At 43.6% G+C, this 17,967-nt stretch overlaps 1 protein-coding gene across 7 annotated transcripts in view; it reads left to right on the top strand.

Moving 5' to 3' along the window:
* PSD3 (pleckstrin and Sec7 domain containing 3) overlaps positions 1-17,967 on the top strand; it is a 268,216-nt gene that overhangs the window by 230,287 nt on the left and 19,962 nt on the right. For all 7 annotated transcript variants that reach the window (XM_040971307.1, XM_040971308.1, XM_040971310.1 and 4 more), the window contains 2 exons: positions 10,396-10,553; positions 12,762-12,906. In XM_040971307.1, the coding sequence (XP_040827241.1) occupies positions 10,396-10,553; positions 12,762-12,906 (303 nt within the window). The remainder of the gene's footprint in view (positions 1-10,395; positions 10,554-12,761; positions 12,907-17,967) is intronic.

The following is a 17,967-nucleotide window of genomic DNA, read 5'->3' on the forward strand; positions in this document are numbered from 1 at the left end:
TGTGCCAAAACAGCCTATTCCTTTTCCCTCAGCTTTACTGAAGGATAATTGTTGAAGATGTAAGTCAGCAATAGATGCTTCCAGACCCTCCTAGAACTAATGCAGGGCAGAAGGCCTGGTGTCCTGGAGTTAGAGATACAGTGTAGACACCAAAGACAGTTGGCCTTCCTTCTCATTCCCGTGGACATGAGTTAGCATGTGACACGAATTCTGACATGCTCGGCCTCTAGTTAGGGAGATTTTAGCAGAGGTCAGACACAGTCCTCTTCTGACTTCCTTGTACTGCCAAGCCGCCAATACCCCCCCACTCTGGAGACTTACATGTTCTCTGACTTGGCTCATCCCTTCCATGGAGAAACAAGCTATGGAAAATGCGATCTCTGTCCCATGCGGCAACAGACCTGAGGCAAGTGACCATTAAAGGAGTCCCTGCCTTAGTGAGAGGCTGTTGAACAGTCTTCCTCTATTTTAATAACACGAGTAGGCTCAAATACTGTTGCAGAAGCATAGATGGATGGAGTGATTGATTTAGGCATTGTGATGCAATGGATCAAGTAATTGCCTCCAATACCGACATCCCATATCAGAGCCCTGGTCCAAGTACAAGCTGCTCTGCTTCCAGTCCAGCTCTCTAGTGATGCAGCTTGGAGAGTAGCGGAAGATAGCCCATCTGGGCACCTCTGAGAGACAACATCCGATGAAATCCTCAGCTGCTGGCTTTATCCTGACCAGCTGTAACTGTGGTGGGCCATTTGGGGTTTGAGCCAGCAGGTGGAAAAATCTCTTCCTATCTTTGTCTCTCTTGCTGTCTGTTACTGTCTTTCCAATACAATGTGTGTGTGTGTATCTGTTAAGAGGCAGAAAGACAAGCTTCCATGCACTCTATTAGTCCCCAAATGCCTATAGTAACCAGGCCTGGGCTGGGACCAAAGAACCAGGAGACAAGAACTCAATTTCCTTGTTATTAGCAGGGTCACTTGAGCCCTCACCTGCTGTCACCAAGGGATTGTATTGGCAGAAAGCAAGGATCGAGGGCTGAAGTCAGGAATTAGACCTAGGCACTCTGACGGCCGATAGCAATGTTTTAACCACTAGGCCAAACAACTTTATTTTTGCATGTGTGTATTAATTTGAGAGAGAGCCAGCTCTCTTCCCATTTTTTCATTGAAAAACCAAGGCTCAAAAATTGGTTGATCAACTCAGTATTATGAAGTTGATAATAATAACCAAGCTAGTTTTCCCCCCATTTGGTTATTCTAAGATAAACATTAATATTCTAGTGAATTTCTAATTACTAGAAGCTTAAACTATTGCAGAGGGAGTCTCTCTTACGTCCTCAGACTCGGTGCTTTTCACTAATATGCGCAAGTGTGCAACCACTCCTTGCCTTTCTCTGTGACCTCCTGCTTTGTAAGGACTGATGAGGGTTACTTTCTTTTTTGCAGTTTTTCACTGGCATATGGACTGTCTCTGATAATCTCCTATAATTAAAGCAAGGAAGCAGGAGATTTGCTAATACAGAACTGGTTTTTTTTTTTGGGTGGGAGGGAGTTCTTTGTGTTGATCCAAGAATTCAGGAGATCTCAACACCCCTACCATTTTCTGACTCTCAGACTGGCACTTACACATGGCTCAAGTATTCATTCTCAGCTGAACCGTGGTTAACAAACTACTGTTTTGGTAAAGAGGGCCATGGTGTGAGAAAGAAATCAATAGTGAAATCATCTGTAATGTTGGGACTCTGTCAAGTTCTTGTTCATTTGAGAGACAGAGAATTAGAGCAGACAAGATAAAGCTCTTGTGTGTTGGCTCATTCCCCATTGCTTGCAATGGCCTAGGCTGGTGGTCTAGACTGAAGCCAGGAACCAGAAACTCAAGACTCCTATGTCGATGGCAGGAAGCAACTGCCTTGGCCATCACCTGGTGCTTCCCCAAGTCCACCGGGGCTGGACTCACCAGCTGCTAGCTCTCACCATGCATTCTGGTATGGAGCATGGGAATATCCAACCCCTGTGTTGTACAATGGATTATGAGAAAGGCACAGTTCCTGGAAGGAGCTTATGTTCTATCTGAAGATTAACAAAAGGTCAGCTTGATCCAGTTGAATAACTGATATGAAGAAGAAGATGTACTTCAGAAACACATGAGGAAGGACTCATGGCAGAGCCTCAGGAAGGGAAGGGGGCATTGTGGAAGAATTCCTGAAGAAAGTGATAGCTAAGCCTGTATATAAAAAGACAAATAGAAATTAGTCATATGGAGATATTCGGAGTGGGCCATACCCATGGATGGACAGTTACAGGAAACTGCAACCCATTTAAAAAGCAGCAATTTCAGTTCAGGCAAGATCGCGAAGAGCCCAGAAAACCTTGTTAAAGATTCGAGCATTTGTGCAGTGTCGTAAGCTACCAGAGGACTTTAAGTGGCGAGTGACAAGTTGATGTTTATATCTCAGAGAACACCATTCCAGTTTGGAAGCAGTTCTGATCAGAGAGAGGCCAAACCAACTTGAGCTAGGGTGGGGATTACATGGAGTGAGAAATTCAATGTGACTGGGAAGTAAAGGGTTGAGGTGTAAATTAAAAGTGTGGCATAATAAGTGGCTGTTCACCAAAAGCAAGAACACATATTCCAGTCCAGATCTAAGGAGGGAAAGACAGCCCTGGAGAGTTACTGACACGTACTTCATGATGCCACTCAGACTTTGTAAAGCTAGGGAAAGGTGACTGCTAGACCCAGTATGCCTCAAGAACACAAGCTGGAGCTTGCAGCCAGAAAGCTAGAAAGCAAACCGAGGGAGAAGATGTGCTGTGGACTTAAGAGATGTTGGGAAAGATCTGCGTTGTGAGATGGTGATTGGATTGGTTGGCAAAATGGCGAAGTAGGCTAAGCTTCTACCTGCTGCACCAATCCCACATGGGCACCAGTTCCCGTCTTTGGCTGCTCCACTGCAATCCAACTCTGCTTATGGCCTGGGAAAGCAGTGGAAGATGGCCCAAGTCCTTGAGCCCCTGGACCCATATGGGAGGCCTGGACGAACATCCAGATCAGCTCATTGTGTCCATTTAGGGAATGGACCAGGGGGTGGAGGATCTCTGTCTCTCTTTGTCTCTCTCGACTAAATCTGAAAGGCGGTGATTGGAAGTGCTGCTTGAAGTCAGTAGCTCAGAAATTACTGATGGATCCAGACCAGAGAACAAGCTGAAGCTGCAGGCAGGCAAGGCAGACACTGTTTCTCAGAGCTGGACCTGCTTTTCCTTCCGTCTCTCTCCCATTCTTCCTGTTCTCCCCTTTTCCGTGACTTTGGCCAATAACAGATCCCCAGCGTCTATCTGCTGAATCTCCCTTCCTGTGATTGATTTTCCTCTAAAGTAGAATAAGTCCCTGTCTTTTATCCATCCCCCTGGACAGCTGCTGACATTATCCGGAGCTCGTTTCATTTCACAATCTTCCTCATCACCATTCACCTCGTTCCCTTCCTGGCTATCTGGATGTTACTCAGCCACATTGACCTTTAACTTTCCAGTGATGAGTGACTGCATAGACCCACGGACAGATCTTGTCTAGGAGCTCCATGTGAAGTGGGAGCATCTCCTCCTGGAAGAGCTGGGCCATGTGGTGCAGAGAGACCAGTGTGGGACAGGGAGTGACCAGTGAGCTTTTAACATCGCCGTGTGAAAAAGCTCCACTTACCGTGATTCAAGGCAGTGAACGGATGAGCGTTGGGAAAGATGAACTAAGTATGGATGGATAACGGATTCCAGTTTCTCAAATTCCCTGAGGCTGGGCCTGCAGTAGAGCAGCAGCAACCCAGCGACTGCAATGGTCAGATACCGTAAGGCATGATGGGCACTGGCAGCTTTATCCAAATAAGAGCATACTCTCATCCTCACTTTTTCTAGGACTTCTAAGACACCTGGGCCCAGGAAGCTCAAATAAAGTATATGCCCCAGTGTTTGTTAATTATCACTCTTGGGGTATAAAGTATTCATAGGAGAGGAGTTTGCTGTTAGCATTTTAACGTAGCACTCAGTTCATATAAGCTTGAAGCATTTATAAGAGATGCTAACAAGGATTAAATTCTCACTGGTCCTGTTGACTTACTTGTTTTAAAAAGTTTGTTTTCACCTACTTGAAATGCAGGTTGGTATAGGGAGGAGGCAGTATCTTCAGTGTTCATAACTGCTAGGGCTGGGTCAGGCCAAAGCCAGGACCCTGGCATTCCATCCAGATCTTCCATCCAGGGAGCATGAGCCCAAGCGCTCTCAGGATACATTGGCAGGGAGCTGGAACAGCATCAGTGGAGCCAGGACCCAAATCACCCCATCGACACAGAACGCTGCCATCCCAGACAGTGGCTGAAACCATGTCTGCCCTTGCTGATTTTCGACGTTGGGATATTGACCTCGTATCCATTTTGTGAGCAGGCAGTGAGTGAGTCATCCCCTGGTCGAGTGCCGAGACAAGCCTTTGCTGTCACACGGCTTCAGGTTTCTCTCCGATTCTGTCATGGGCTTTATGTCTCTTCCTGCCAATTTCCTCCTCTGTCGCTAAAGGATTTTCCTAAGATTTGTGTCAGGGTTCTTGTTACAGGTCTGTTTCTGACAAAGTGAGCTTGCCTAAAGAAATGCTGTTCAAGGGTGAGTGTCGGCGGGCGAGAGTGACGGGTGTGAGTGGCTGCTTAGAGCAGGGCAGCAGATGACTTAGAGCTCGATTACTGCATTCGCAGACCGACCTCTTGAGAATCCTTGACATCTTGCAGCTTTACAACCTAGAAAACATTTTGTTCCAATGAGTAAAATCTGCCTCCACTCTGTCATTAAAAAGCAAAAAAAAAAAAAAAATCAGTTCATTATAAATTTTCTCTTCACTCCTTAGATCACTCTCAAGAAAAGTTTGTTCCAGCTGGGCTTTTCAGAATCCACCAGAAATGGGATTTTTCAGAATTTGTACATCTGTAGGTAACATCAGGCTAGCGCGCGCTCACGTGCCAAGTACCACAGCAGCTGGACCCCTGGCCTCATCTCCTCATCGGGCCCATCTTGGTTTGCTGTGTGCTGGGGCATTTAACCTCCTTTTGCAGAACTGCTGGCACTGTGCCTTGCTATCTTTCACCCTTTGAAAAGGCTCTCAGGAGTCTTTCACCATTCCTTAGAGCCAGGGAGAGTGTTTAGAAGAAAGTTTGGGCAGTTGTTTGCACGGTTAAGATGCATGAATCCTGTACCAGACTGCTCGGGCTTGCCTACTTCCTGCGTACCAGGAGGCACCAATAGTTCCAATACTTGGATTCCTGCCACCTGTGTGGAAAAGCTGGAATGAGTTCCTGGCTTCTGTTTTTGCCCTGGCGAATCTCTGGCTGTTCCAGGCATTTGGGGAGTATGCCACTGGATTATGCATCTCTCTGTCTCTCTCTGCTTTGCAATTGAATTATTAATTCATAATTCAAAATCGGCCATCTAAAAATAAGAGAGATGTTAAATAGGCTTTGAAGCCTTCAGGCTAATGGCCAACGTTTTTTCCTGCAGACACAATTTAGATAAATGGCCCCGGCCAGCTACTGAACATGATGGACGTTTAGGATATGAGCATGTAAAACTGTGTTCATAAAGAGACATTCTGGTGCAAAATTCACCTGGATTCTGGGATTTCAGACGTTGAGGCTATGTGCTGGAGAACTTTTTTTTTAAAACATGGCTGAAGTTTACATGCCTAGCAAACTGAATCGCAAGGATTTGGTGCAGTGGTGTGTGGCCGGTTTGCAGCCATTGAAGCGTGCTGTAGGTCCTGGTCTCAGACCTGTTCCTGTGTGCCACTCTGGACTCAGGAAGCACTTTCCCCGGCTACTTTCCCTTCCTGCTTGCTTCCCTTTCCTTCGTTTCTTTCCTTTTTTCTTCCCTCTTCTCTTCCCCATCCTTTTCTTCAACAAATCCTACGCCCACATCAATCATCGGAGACGGAAGCAATCAGACACTCCTGTGACCCTCAGACTCAGAGCTAAGGGAGTAGCTGGGTGACGGACAGACATCAGCAGAGTTGTCACCAACAGCGACACAGCCGTGGCCTTTATCAGAATGTTGATGAAGCCCTGAGCTGAGAAGAAAGCAGAAACAGCCTCTTACCAGTGACAGCCTTGATCTTTGAATTACAAAAAAGAATGGGAGAAATGTGGTAGAGCAGATGTGAAGATTTTTTTTTTTCCTGTTCAAAAATCAAAGCAAAACAAAACAAATTAAAAATCCTTTAAGATACATTCAGGTACTGAGTCCTGGAATCCCATATTCTTTTTTTCAGGGGTCCTTTTCTGTTGTTGTTCTATGAATGTTTGCTTACTTACTTGCTTACTTGAAAATCAGTTAGAGAAAGAGAGATGTCAGTCCTTCATCCACTTGTTTGCTCCCCAAATGGCAGTAACAGATGGAGTTGATCCAAGCTGTACTCAGGAGCCTAAACTCCTCCTTGAAGTTCTCTCATGTGGATACGGAGGCCCCAATGCTTGGGCCAGAGCATTAGCAGGAAGCCGGGTTGGAAGTGGAGCATCCAGGATGTGCATGGGATGCTGGGATTACAGGTTGTGACTGCCTCATCAGGCTGTGATGCTTGCTCCTTGCAGGTGTCCTCGATAGCTGTCCAACCCCGTTCCCATGCCACTGCATAATAATCGAAAAGGTCTATGCTAATTTCTCAGTCCACTTGTCAGATTTATTCTGGTGTTTTCCCTGTGCCTTACTAAAGTCTGAGGCCTTTTGGAGAAAGTATCGCAATTCCTCCCATGTCTGAAAGGGACTCTCAAGGCTGACCACAAGCAGAGCTGTTGCCAGTCCAGGCCCCCTGGATCACTGTAGCCTCAAAGACAGGAACTAAACACACGTCATTGAGCAGATCAGTGTAACCCAGTCCTTTTGCCTTTGCCAATTCTCTTAATTGTGCTTTTGAATAGTTGCATGTTTTTCTGACTTTATGTAGCATGAAGAAATTAAATAATGCTCCAGTCTCCTTTTAGCTTTAAAATTCTGTAAGTGATTTTTCAAATATATGCTTAGTTGAATAATGCATTAAATGGGTTTTCATTTGGCTTGCTGTGATTCCTATGTTTCAGATTTGTGGATACTTAAAACTTTCTGTGTTAAATATGTGTATGTAAAGAGATAGTTTTTACAAACTATTAGAGATACTTAAAATAAAAAAATTATTATCAAATGTGAAAAATGCTTTTAATTGTTGGCATTTTATTATTGTAACTCCAAGAAACAATATGTTCACGGTTTTATCTCCAGTATTCTATAAATCAAGACCATTTGAACTTTGAGTTATTTTAATTGCATGTCGCATGTAGCAGTTGTATCTACTTGATTAGACGTGAGGTAAATATCACTTTGAGTCTGTTTTTAACTGATGTTGAACATTGGTCACGTTCCAATTGGAATGTTTTTCACCTGAGTACAGATTTCCCAGTCTCATGCCAGTCGTGCATGTGTAGGTGATTTTTGCTTTAGGATTCAGCTTCGCAGGAGGTCTAATTGGCAAACTTCTTAGGAAAGATAAAGCCTTCCATTCTATGCTTAAAGTGAAATTAAATGCACAGTACCACGATATCACGTTCTTGGTGCTTAGGACAGGGTCAGAGTTGTTTCCTGAATCATACCAGCTAAAAAGAAGTAGACTAAAAGGAACATGGGGGAGAATAACATGTTTTTTCAGCATCATTTTCACCTTTCATTCGTTTGAGAAAATGGATAGTAATTGATGTCACAGAGCACTTTCTCTTACACGAAACGTCTTGATTGGATTTATCTTGTTCTCTGCTTCACATTTAGTTTGTACAGCAAACACTCGCGGGCTTGAAATGGCTTTGATTACAGTAATTGATTCCTTAATTTTTTCCCTCTTTAATTCTGTCATTTAAAATACCACCCTCTAATTGAAGTAACGAAAAAGAAAGATGTCAGAATGAACCCCATAGTATAAAGTGGTTTTTTTTGTTTAACCCAGTTGTCAACCCTGGGTTTTTCTTTTTCTGAATGTGAAGCTTCATTTTCTAGTAGGAATTTGAAATGTTGAACATGTTTTAAAGTTCTTGCTTGGCCTTTTTTTAAAAAAAAAATGAAAGTGATAGTAATATCAGCAGTGATGTAGAAGCTGGTTAGGCTTAAAAGTCTTAGGGTCTCTCTCATGCAGGCTAAAGATTATCTTCCAGTTCTGTCCTTTGCTTCCCACTCGAGGGCAACTGGCTAGGTAGTTTAAGAGTTCAGGAGACCACCCTGGAGCAGAGTTCTCTGAAGGCCATATTACTGTTCCCCCACTGTGGCAATTGTGTTGGCTTTTGCTCAGGACTATAAGCAATAATGCCTTTTAACTTTTTTTTTTTTTTTGCATCTTTACGCTATGATAAGAATGTCGTCCTTTAAGTTTGACTGTTCATAAAAATATTAGAGAGAATACATTGCAACAGTGTAGTGGCTCCAGGTGTGAAGTCTAAGTTATTCAATACCAGCAGCAACTAATTTTTTTCTGTGTTTCTTATTCACCTCTAGTTAAACTTCACCATAGCCAGGAGGGGTGGGGGTGGTGAAATTAAACTATGAGAGAGGTTACCAGCCCCACACTGACTGAGAAAGGAAGCAGGCCAGTGACCCGACAGACCTGTACAGACTGAAGAAGAGGAAGACAGGGTGGTAGGAGAGAAGTCACAAGGGCCGCAGGAAGCTAAGGGAAAATTTCAGGATGAGTAGAGACTTCTTTAGGTGCCGTAAGATGAGAATCAGAAGCCATTGTATTTTGCTGAGCTTTGATAGAGCAGTTTCATCGAAGTATAGATTCAGACTTCAGACTGCAGTGGGTCCAAGAAGAAATGGAAATGAATATAAGAATACAGTTACCAAAGACTGTTAGCTCATCAGATGTGAAAGAAAAGAAAAAGAGGGACTGGAGGAGAAAGCAGTGTTCATGGGGAACCGTTGCCTTACGATGCTGACAGACACTGAGGTTAATTATATGCTGGAGAGAAGAAGTGAGATGGTAGAGAATGGCTTCAAATGCAGAACAAAGGTATCAAGCAATGAAGCAGCATCATCCAAAAGGTTGACAGACATTGATTGGAAAAAAAGCAGGATTCCAGTGGCCCCGGAGGAATCAAGATGAGGCAAGTCATAAAATGTATGTATTTTTAGAATATGTGGACAGAATATTTGCTATTTAGAATTTTAATCTTGTAGAAAACAAGATCAGGCTCTACGCAAACAAGCAAGGCATCATTAAGAATTTATCAGCTGTGGACATTATTGAGAGATTTAAAAAATTATCTTGTTTTTCTGAAGTCTATGACTCTATGAGGCCAAGTCTTGTCACCACTTCTCAGCTGAGGGAACAGAGATACTGAGAATCAAAGCTAATCATTTAAACATAGATAGTTTCATCAAAAGCGTCTATCCAGTTGTAGCTATCAGGCATAATGCAAACCAGTGATTATTATAGATTTGTATAAGACCTGTGGTCTGGCGCTTGATTTGTCCAAAGCTGAAGACCTTAAGTGTGTGACAGTACCACCCTGCAGCACCAGGTTCATCACCTCTGACAGCCATTAGCTGCCCAGAGAACGGACATATTAAGGAAGATTCTGGGCAGGATTTTTATTTTCAGAATGAGTAGATGAGAAGATTAAGGCGTATTCTGGCAGAGTTTCTTAAATTGTGAAGATAATGAGAAACTCCCATGAGATTGACACAACAGGAGACGAGGAAAAAAGACTCCAGCTGGACTTCCCTTAAACCAGAGGCCAGAAGATGGTAGAATTACATGAAACCAATGAGAAGGATTGTTGCCATGAGTTCTGTATCCAATTCAGTACCTGTTGGAGAAAGTGAAAGATACATGAGATTAGGGATGAGCAAAGAAACATCAAAATGAAAAAAATAATATTTTTTAAAGCAGGTAAACAAGATGACTAATTTTTCTTTTTCTGAGCATACCAAATATTCCACAGTGAACACACATTAAAATCAAATGAAATACAAAATATTTTTAATTAGGTGAAATAAATGCATATCTAGAAGAGGTATTATGTCTTCATTTAAAAACACACACAATTAAATCTCAATAAAGAGACTCAAAGAATGAAAACTCAAGTTCACAAGTGGGTGTTTGGTACAGTGGAGACAGTGCCACTTGGCATGCCCATATCCCATAGAGGAGTGCCTGGGTCTGGTTCCGGTTCCTGGCTCTGCTTCTCATGTCAGCTTCCCGTTATAGTGTGTCCCCTGGAACCCAACAGTGGATAATGGCCCACCTGCTACCACATGGGAAACCTGGATTATGTCTGAGTTTCCTGGTTTGAACTGACCTACCTCTGATCATACTGTCATTTGGCTTACCCCTTGTCTTCTCTGTGTCCCTCCACAGGATGAATATAAGCCAGAGAAGGCCCTGTCTGAGGAGGACTTGAAAAACGCTGTCAGTGTGCACCATGCACTGGCGTCCAAGGCCACAGACTATGAGAAGAAGCCCAATGTGTTTAAGCTTAAAACCGCTGACTGGAGGGTCTTGCTTTTTCAAACCCAGTACGTTGCGTTGGAGTATGTGTGTGTTGGTGTGTGTGTGTGGCGGGGGCCGGTTCCCCTTTGCTGCACTACGAATCAGGCTCTCTACACGGGACAGTTTTTGAATCAGAGTCAAGTCACAAGCTGGTTAGAGATACGGGCAGCTCAGAAGACTAGATAAAAGATGGGAAAGCCTGAGTCCCACTGCTTCCTGCTGCAGAGGAGCTGTGCGACTTCAGTCAACTCCTTGCCATTGCCCAAACACTGTGCTCTTCTTCATCCATAGAAAGGTTCTGTTGCAACCTGAGTGAAGTGGGCCTAGATTCCAGTCACCATAGCCTCGTCTTTTTGCACTTTGAGCCTTGGTGGCGGGTGGCTGGTGAGCAGTAGCGTGGCTGGTGAGCAGTAGCGTGTAGCCCACAGGCCTCTGGTGAAGATTAAATAGTACACACAGTGGCTGGCACAGGAAAACTGTACAAGACATGTAAATTTCTATCTCATGCTCTCATTCCATTGCCTTCCAAGCTCAGTCTGTGATGGTAACAGATGAGAAACACGATTATACCAAGCAAGGAAATGGGATAGACTGCCATTTGAATAACGGTCAAAGCCAAATATTGCGTATGCAGAATTCTGCATTTGGAAAGTGAGAAACGGGATTTTCAGAACCAAGACTTTTGGATAGGAATTGTACCATCTGTGTCTGTAGCAGACAATGGTAGTGATTCATGACTTGAGCTGCCTTCAAAATCAGGCCCCACAGCTGGCCCCAGCCGACACACAGGTGATGGTGAACTGATGTCTGAGCTTGTGGGTCATAACAACCCGAATTCAGACAACTGAGAACAAGAGCGGTGGCCTGCTCATTCATAGACACTGGGCTGGGAACGTGTGCACTCGCTCACATCCGTGAGGAGGAAGTTACAAGGAAAGAAGCTCATGTGGTTCCGATTGTAGAAATATGACAATGGACGCCCCATGGAGACCCAGACATGGATGTGTAATTCAGTGTTGAGTGTACAGCATCCTTCAGATCCATCCTGCCCCCACCAATATTTTATTTTTAAATCTGAAATACAAGGCTTAATGGCTGAGAAATTCCAATTGCTTTGGAAATCAATGAATTGAAATAACAGAACTGGAGAGCTGAGATGAGAGGGGCCTGTGGTGCAGCTGGGTGGCTGCTGGGGCTTCTCCCAGAGGAGCTGATGAAGAATCGAGATTGGCTGATACTGTTTTATAATGATTACATGGTTGATCAGGGTGGGAAGGATTCAGGTTTAGGGAAAACTGGGTGAACTCATGGTTTGAATTTTGCTATTTCTTCTTGTTGTTTCTGGGCAAAGGCGAGAGACAAAGGGGAAAACCACTCATGACTTTCCAAACGTGCCAGTACCCAGGGATGAGGACCCGCCACCTCATATCAACCCAGAGTCCCATTGTGTACCTGTTCCGAGGGTTCTTCAGTTTCTTTGTTTTTGAAAGAAATACTGAAAGGATGCCTTGCATCTGCTGGTTCACCCTCCCAGTGGACACAATAGCTGGGGCTCGGTGAACCCAAAGCCATAACCGAGGGGTCTACTGCTGCTTCTGGGTCTCCCACATTGCGTGCTGGGTCCCAGGCACTTGGGCCATTAACAGGGAGCGAGGTGGATTATCAAAATGAGGCATCTAGATCTCAAACCAGCACTCAAATGGGATGTCAGCATCACAGGCAAAAACTTAACATGCTGTGCCACAATGAAAGCTCCTGAGGTGTATTTTTTGACAATCTTATGAAGGTCTACTTATCTCAATACTTATAAAAGATTACCTTTATGAGTTTGAGATATCAGTTTCAGTTAAGAATAGCTCAGCCATCATCACAGCCCTTTCTGGGACTTCCATTACGCCAGATATGGACTGTGCCCATCTCACAGTCAACGTTCACTTTCCCTCCCGGCCCCAGACACATCACCAACCTACTTACTGTTTCCAGAGTATTGTCTTTTCTGAATACTTTCTATACATGGAATCATGCAATATGTGCATTTTGTCTGTCACTCAGCAGAAAATGGACTTCCATGGCAGTGACTCTGCAGAATTCCAATCCCCCGTGAAGTCTTTGTCAGGGATTAGTTGTACCGAGAATAATGTTACGTACCGTTTCGCATCGGCAGTGAGAAGTGGGCAGCGTGCGGTGCGCTTAGACACAGATTTCACTGATGTAAATGTACCTGTTTCTCGTAGGAGTCCGGAGGAAATGCAGGGGTGGATCAGCAAAATTAATTGTGTGGCAGCTGTATTTTCTGCACCCCCATTTCCAGCAGCCATTGGCTCTCAGAAGAAGTTTAGCCGCCCGCTTCTGCCTGCCACTACCACAAAATTGTCTCAGGTAAGTCATTCCCTTAGTACTTTGGCTCTGAAGAAAAGTGCTTTGTAAAATATTACCTGGATCTGGAGGATAAGTGGAACAAAATGCAGTGTACTAGTCATAGTTGGTAGAACACTTTCTTTGATTTAGTTTCCAAAATTCATATCAAATTATGATTCAATCAATCATGCTTGCCTGGTTCTTGTCTTCAAACACCATTTAAAAAAATACTTAAAAAAAATAATTAAAGGCTAGAGTAAATGTCATGCTGAGAAGAGGAAAGTCAGGTAAAATCAAGACTTCATAGAAAAGTCTCTGATAGGGAGATCATGAAATGCCTTTGATGAGTGCTTGTGATAAGGTGATGGAAGCAGAAATCACACTTGTTTTGGTCCAGTCCAGGGTCCTTTGTTTTGCTTATACTTCATCCACCTTAGGTTCCAGCCGCTCTAGGTCTTCTCTGTTGGCTCTGACACTGCGGGCTTGTCTAGGTGGGGCAGGCCATTCCTTCGGGTGAATCCGGGTGCCTGTTCCTCTGGCTTCCTTCTTTTTCCTCTTGCTTTTCCTTTGCTCATTTCAGGTAGCTGTGGGCTCCCAGAGTACTCAATATGCTGGATACACACGATAGTTTTCTTGGCGAGTATCTTCCTTTATTTGTTTTCAACATGCCAGCAGCATTCTGGGTAACGATCCAGATTCTTCCAGTGTTGTCATGATAACTCATGTGAAGTATTCCTGTCTCAACAGTACTGAAGCCTTCATGTCTCGAATATCCCCTTCCTTGTAGACTCGCCCACCCCAAGGATTCGGAAAGGCCTGGAGCGTGTGTCTCAGGGCCCCCCCCTTCCACTTGTGTTCATCATTTTGCTGAATTTCTGGAAGACAAAGTGTCCGTGTTGATCTTTGAAAAGGGAGTGGAAGGCAGTGAGGAAAGGAATGTGAACAAGACCATATAAAATTACAAAAAAACAAAAAAGAAAAAACACTTGTAAAAAGAAGAGAAAGTGATTTTAGGAAAGATTATTTGCTGTTCATTTTGAAATTCATCCTTACTATGAACATGTGTCTGATGCTTACCATGTATGCGTTGCTGTGACTGTGGAGGCCACATACTACCAAAAAGCACTTAAGAATAAATCCAGCTTATCCTGCAGGACAGAATGGTGTTTTATTTCCCAAAACCATGACTCCAGAGCTTTGAGAGAAAGGAAAGGCTGTCATTGATGGCCAGGAGACGTGTTGCTCAGCCCCACCATCTGCCCAACGCAAGCGTTAGCTCTCGAGGCAAATGCATAATCCTACATTACATGTGGGTAGTTACCATAAACAGGAATGTGCTTGTCAGTAAACCACATTATGTAAACTAAGAGGAAGAAGAAGCTGAGCTGAAAACATAAAATAGCTTCAGGAGTAGCTCTAAGCAGCCTCAGATGCGGAATTCGATCCAGTTCATTTCACTGTGGATGTTCCATCACTGTCATGTTTCTAGGTCTTTCAGTCACATCCATGAAAGGTGCCAAGGAAAAGGGTGCTGGCACAGAAGCAGGTGCTCCTCGGCATGCCATCTCGAGAAACCCACATGGGAGCTGGTCTTGGTTCTTCCCTCACTAGAGAATCTGCAGCCATATTTACTTGCTGTTATGAAAAATGTCAGTACTGTCCTGGTTTAAGTACACTCATAGGTCATAGGGGCTTGAAAATGTGTGCATGTTCATGTATTTGTGTATCTTAACCAAGAGAACAAGCAAGCAAACATCTTTATCAAGGCAGAATCTCTCGTTTTAGGCAAATATCTTGTAAGGAGCTAGAAGTCAGGTATATATTTTTAAATAATATTTCTCTCTACTTTGTGCATAAAATCCATGGACTTGCCTAAAAAACCAGCATATACACTGTAATCAAAGTGAGGACTTCACAATTTTAAATATGAAAATGAAATCCACAAGATGCGTCCTGCATGTATCAAGATGGCCACATGTAGCAGGAATGTACTTCTTTGGAAAGGAGTAATGTAATTTCTCCTACCCCCACTCCCATTAAGTCACCAAGGCTTTGTAGCACTGTTTCCCATCTGGAAACTGAGGAGGTGGTTCTAGAATATTTAAGGGTTTTTGTTCCCTATCACTAACTCTGTGTCATTTCTTTGCCCAGATCATAATTTGCATTCACTAAAAAGAAAAAGGATATTTTACCTTTGAGAGTAATAGAACAATTTGGCAACAAATATATGAAAACCAAGCGGGTGATAAAGAATCAGTTATAAGGAGGAAGAGAAAGGTTAGTCTGCCCACAGTTTGGCACAGATGGGTGGGAGACCTCACTGCAGCTACAAGCTCTTGGAGATGTCTGTGCTGGGCCCCGTGCATCTGCAGCAGCCAATCCTGGCTCCTCCAGGGCCCAGCTGTTCTCAACCTCTGCCCCATTGGCCTTTTGGCCTGGGTAATTTTTTATTGCTGGGGGCCCTCCTGTGAATTATTGATTGCATGACAATATCCCAAACATCTACCGTCAAGATACCAATAGCATCCCCTAACATGTAACAGCCAAAAATGTCTTCAGACATTGCCCAGTGTCCACTGGGGTCAAAATGCACCCCACCCCTGCACTCTCTATTCCCTGTTGCTAATTGCTACTCTAGCTCGGTCTCTAGAGCTGATCCTCCTACCTGGCAGTAACTTCCTAATTGCCACAACCTTTGAATAATTTCAATTTATAACATGCATGTGCATCAATGTGTGTACTCTGCTGGGGGGGCAGGGGGAAGAAAAACAGTGCTAAGAAGAAATTAAACATTCAATTAAAAGATTGTTTGGTACTTTTAAGACATGTTGTTCATCACCCTGTCATTTGTGAGCTTTCCTTTAATTTATTCTTGTCTTCTATCCAAAACATATTAGCTTAATTATTAGCATGGAATATTGTCAGTGCAGCACAGCTCTTCCTGAACAATTCTGCTGTGTGGGCGGAGTCACCTTCCTCGGTTGTTTTTCTGGCAGTGTTGCCAGAGCACATTTTTTTCTTCTTCTGTTGAGGGTGGTGACACCAATTTGAGAATTCAAGTTTGTTTCCTCCTTCTGGGAGCACAGAAGCTCACAGCTCTTTGGTACCTAATCAGGATCTCCCTGTATACTCATGGAAGTCATGCTTTTTAAATTTAAAAAATGCAACAGGAGGGACTCAGCATTGTGACATGGATTAAGCTTCCACCTGTAGTACTGGTGTCTCATATGGGTGCTGGCTCGAGTTGAGGCTGCTCCGCTTCCCATTCAGCTCCTTGTTAATGTGCCTGGGAAAGCAGCAGAGGATGGTCCAATTGCTTGGGCCGCTGCACCCACATAGGAGAGCTGGAAGAAGCTCCTGGCTTTGGTCTGGTCCAGCCCCTGTCGTTGCAGTCACTTGGGGAATGAACGAGAGGGTGGAAGGCTTCTCGGTATGTTTGTCTCCTTCTCTGTAACTCTGCCATTAAATTAAAACAAACAAACAAAAGACTGGGACTTGTTTAAAATGTATACTTCCCAATCTAGGCCAGGCTGGTTAGTGTTTCTTTGTCTGATACACAGCAGGTGACTGGAGGGTGAGGGCTGTTCATTACACTGGACAGGCAACACTCCCATTCTCTGGACAGTTGCGCCTCTCCTCCTATTTTTCTTTTAATTCCAGCAAGTTTAACACTTTGTGACCATGGATAACTGGGGTAGGGGGGAGGCATGTCTTAATGATGGACACTGATCAGAAAGCAAGGATGCCCTGTACTTGCTTTGCACACGGAAGCAGCTCTCACCCACACGCTGTGACTTGACCAAAGGCAGGTGCTGAGAGCAGGCAAGCGAGGTGAATGCTGGGAGCTGTGGGATTTCAGAGAAAGAAGCCACTTTTCAGTTTGTCCTCAAACTGTATCTACCTGGTTTCACACTTCCTGTTACAAAGACCCATCATTTTGAGCTCTAAGTACCTTTCATGTCCTTATCCATGTTCCTTACTTCATTCAGATTTTTCCCATAGAACCTAAATTGCAGGTCACCTAACTTTTTTGGTCCTTTTCAACATGAAACATTTGAACATTTTCACATGTTTCTCTTAAAAATAAAATATGACACGTCCTACTGTCACCGCCAATATTGCTATCAAGTAAACTAACATTTCATCGTGCTAAGGTTTTAAGTTTCTAAAATTCTTCTCAGTGATTGAAAAATTTATTTAAAAGCATTTAGAACTCATAAGTGAATTTGTTTATCTGGGACTAGATACAGGATACAAGGATTTTTTTTTTATGTAAGAATTCTATCTCATTACTAATGTTTTAAAATTCTCCTTAATGGATCATCTTCCTGGCACATAAATACACCCCAGCTTGGAAAACTGTGGACCACATGACGTCTACAACCAGATGTCTGTTCTTCTAATCTTGCCTCCTTCCCTTGCGTCCTTCTGATTAAAAAGACGATTCTCCCTGTGTCACTCACCCTTCAATAGCTGTGAGATGCAGCCCCAAGCCTTACCTGGTGGCCATACCTCTCCACAGAAGATGTATTTTATATGTATTTCTTAAAGATCCATGTTTAGCACATGGCTGTGCAGTCCATGATAAAACATGAAACCATGTGCAAGTTACTACACCTAAGCTGAGTAAACACTGTATTCAAAAGTCATAGCTATGAATCGGTAAGATGGAATCTCTCTGGTGCTGCTTTCTGGAGTAGCCCTTTCCAAAATAACTCAGAGACACATACTGTTTGTTCTAAATTCCAGCCCACTGGCTTTGACAAGGCTCTAGTGCTGGTCTGGTCTTCAGCTGTTTACTGATGGGCTTGCACATCATGGTGCCATTCAGGTGTTGTGTGTATCATAAGGACAGGATTGATGGCTTTTGCTGTGAGCTTATACAAGCTGTTAATGTTAAGCAGGCAAAAACCTATCAACCAAAACTGCTACACACCATCTTCTCTGTTAACATTGTTCTGGATGCTGGAGGATTTGAAAGAATGGGAAAAGTGATGTTTGGTTTGGTTTGGTTTGGTTTGACCCTCAAAGAGGTGGTAAGCACTAAATGAGACAAAGTTTATATGAAGATACTTCAAAATA

This window comes from Ochotona curzoniae, unplaced genomic scaffold, assembly GCF_017591425.1.
Source record: "Ochotona curzoniae isolate NIBS_2020 unplaced genomic scaffold, NIBS_Ocur_1.0 contig_21, whole genome shotgun sequence".
Classification (NCBI taxonomy): Eukaryota; Metazoa; Chordata; class Mammalia; order Lagomorpha; family Ochotonidae; genus Ochotona; species Ochotona curzoniae.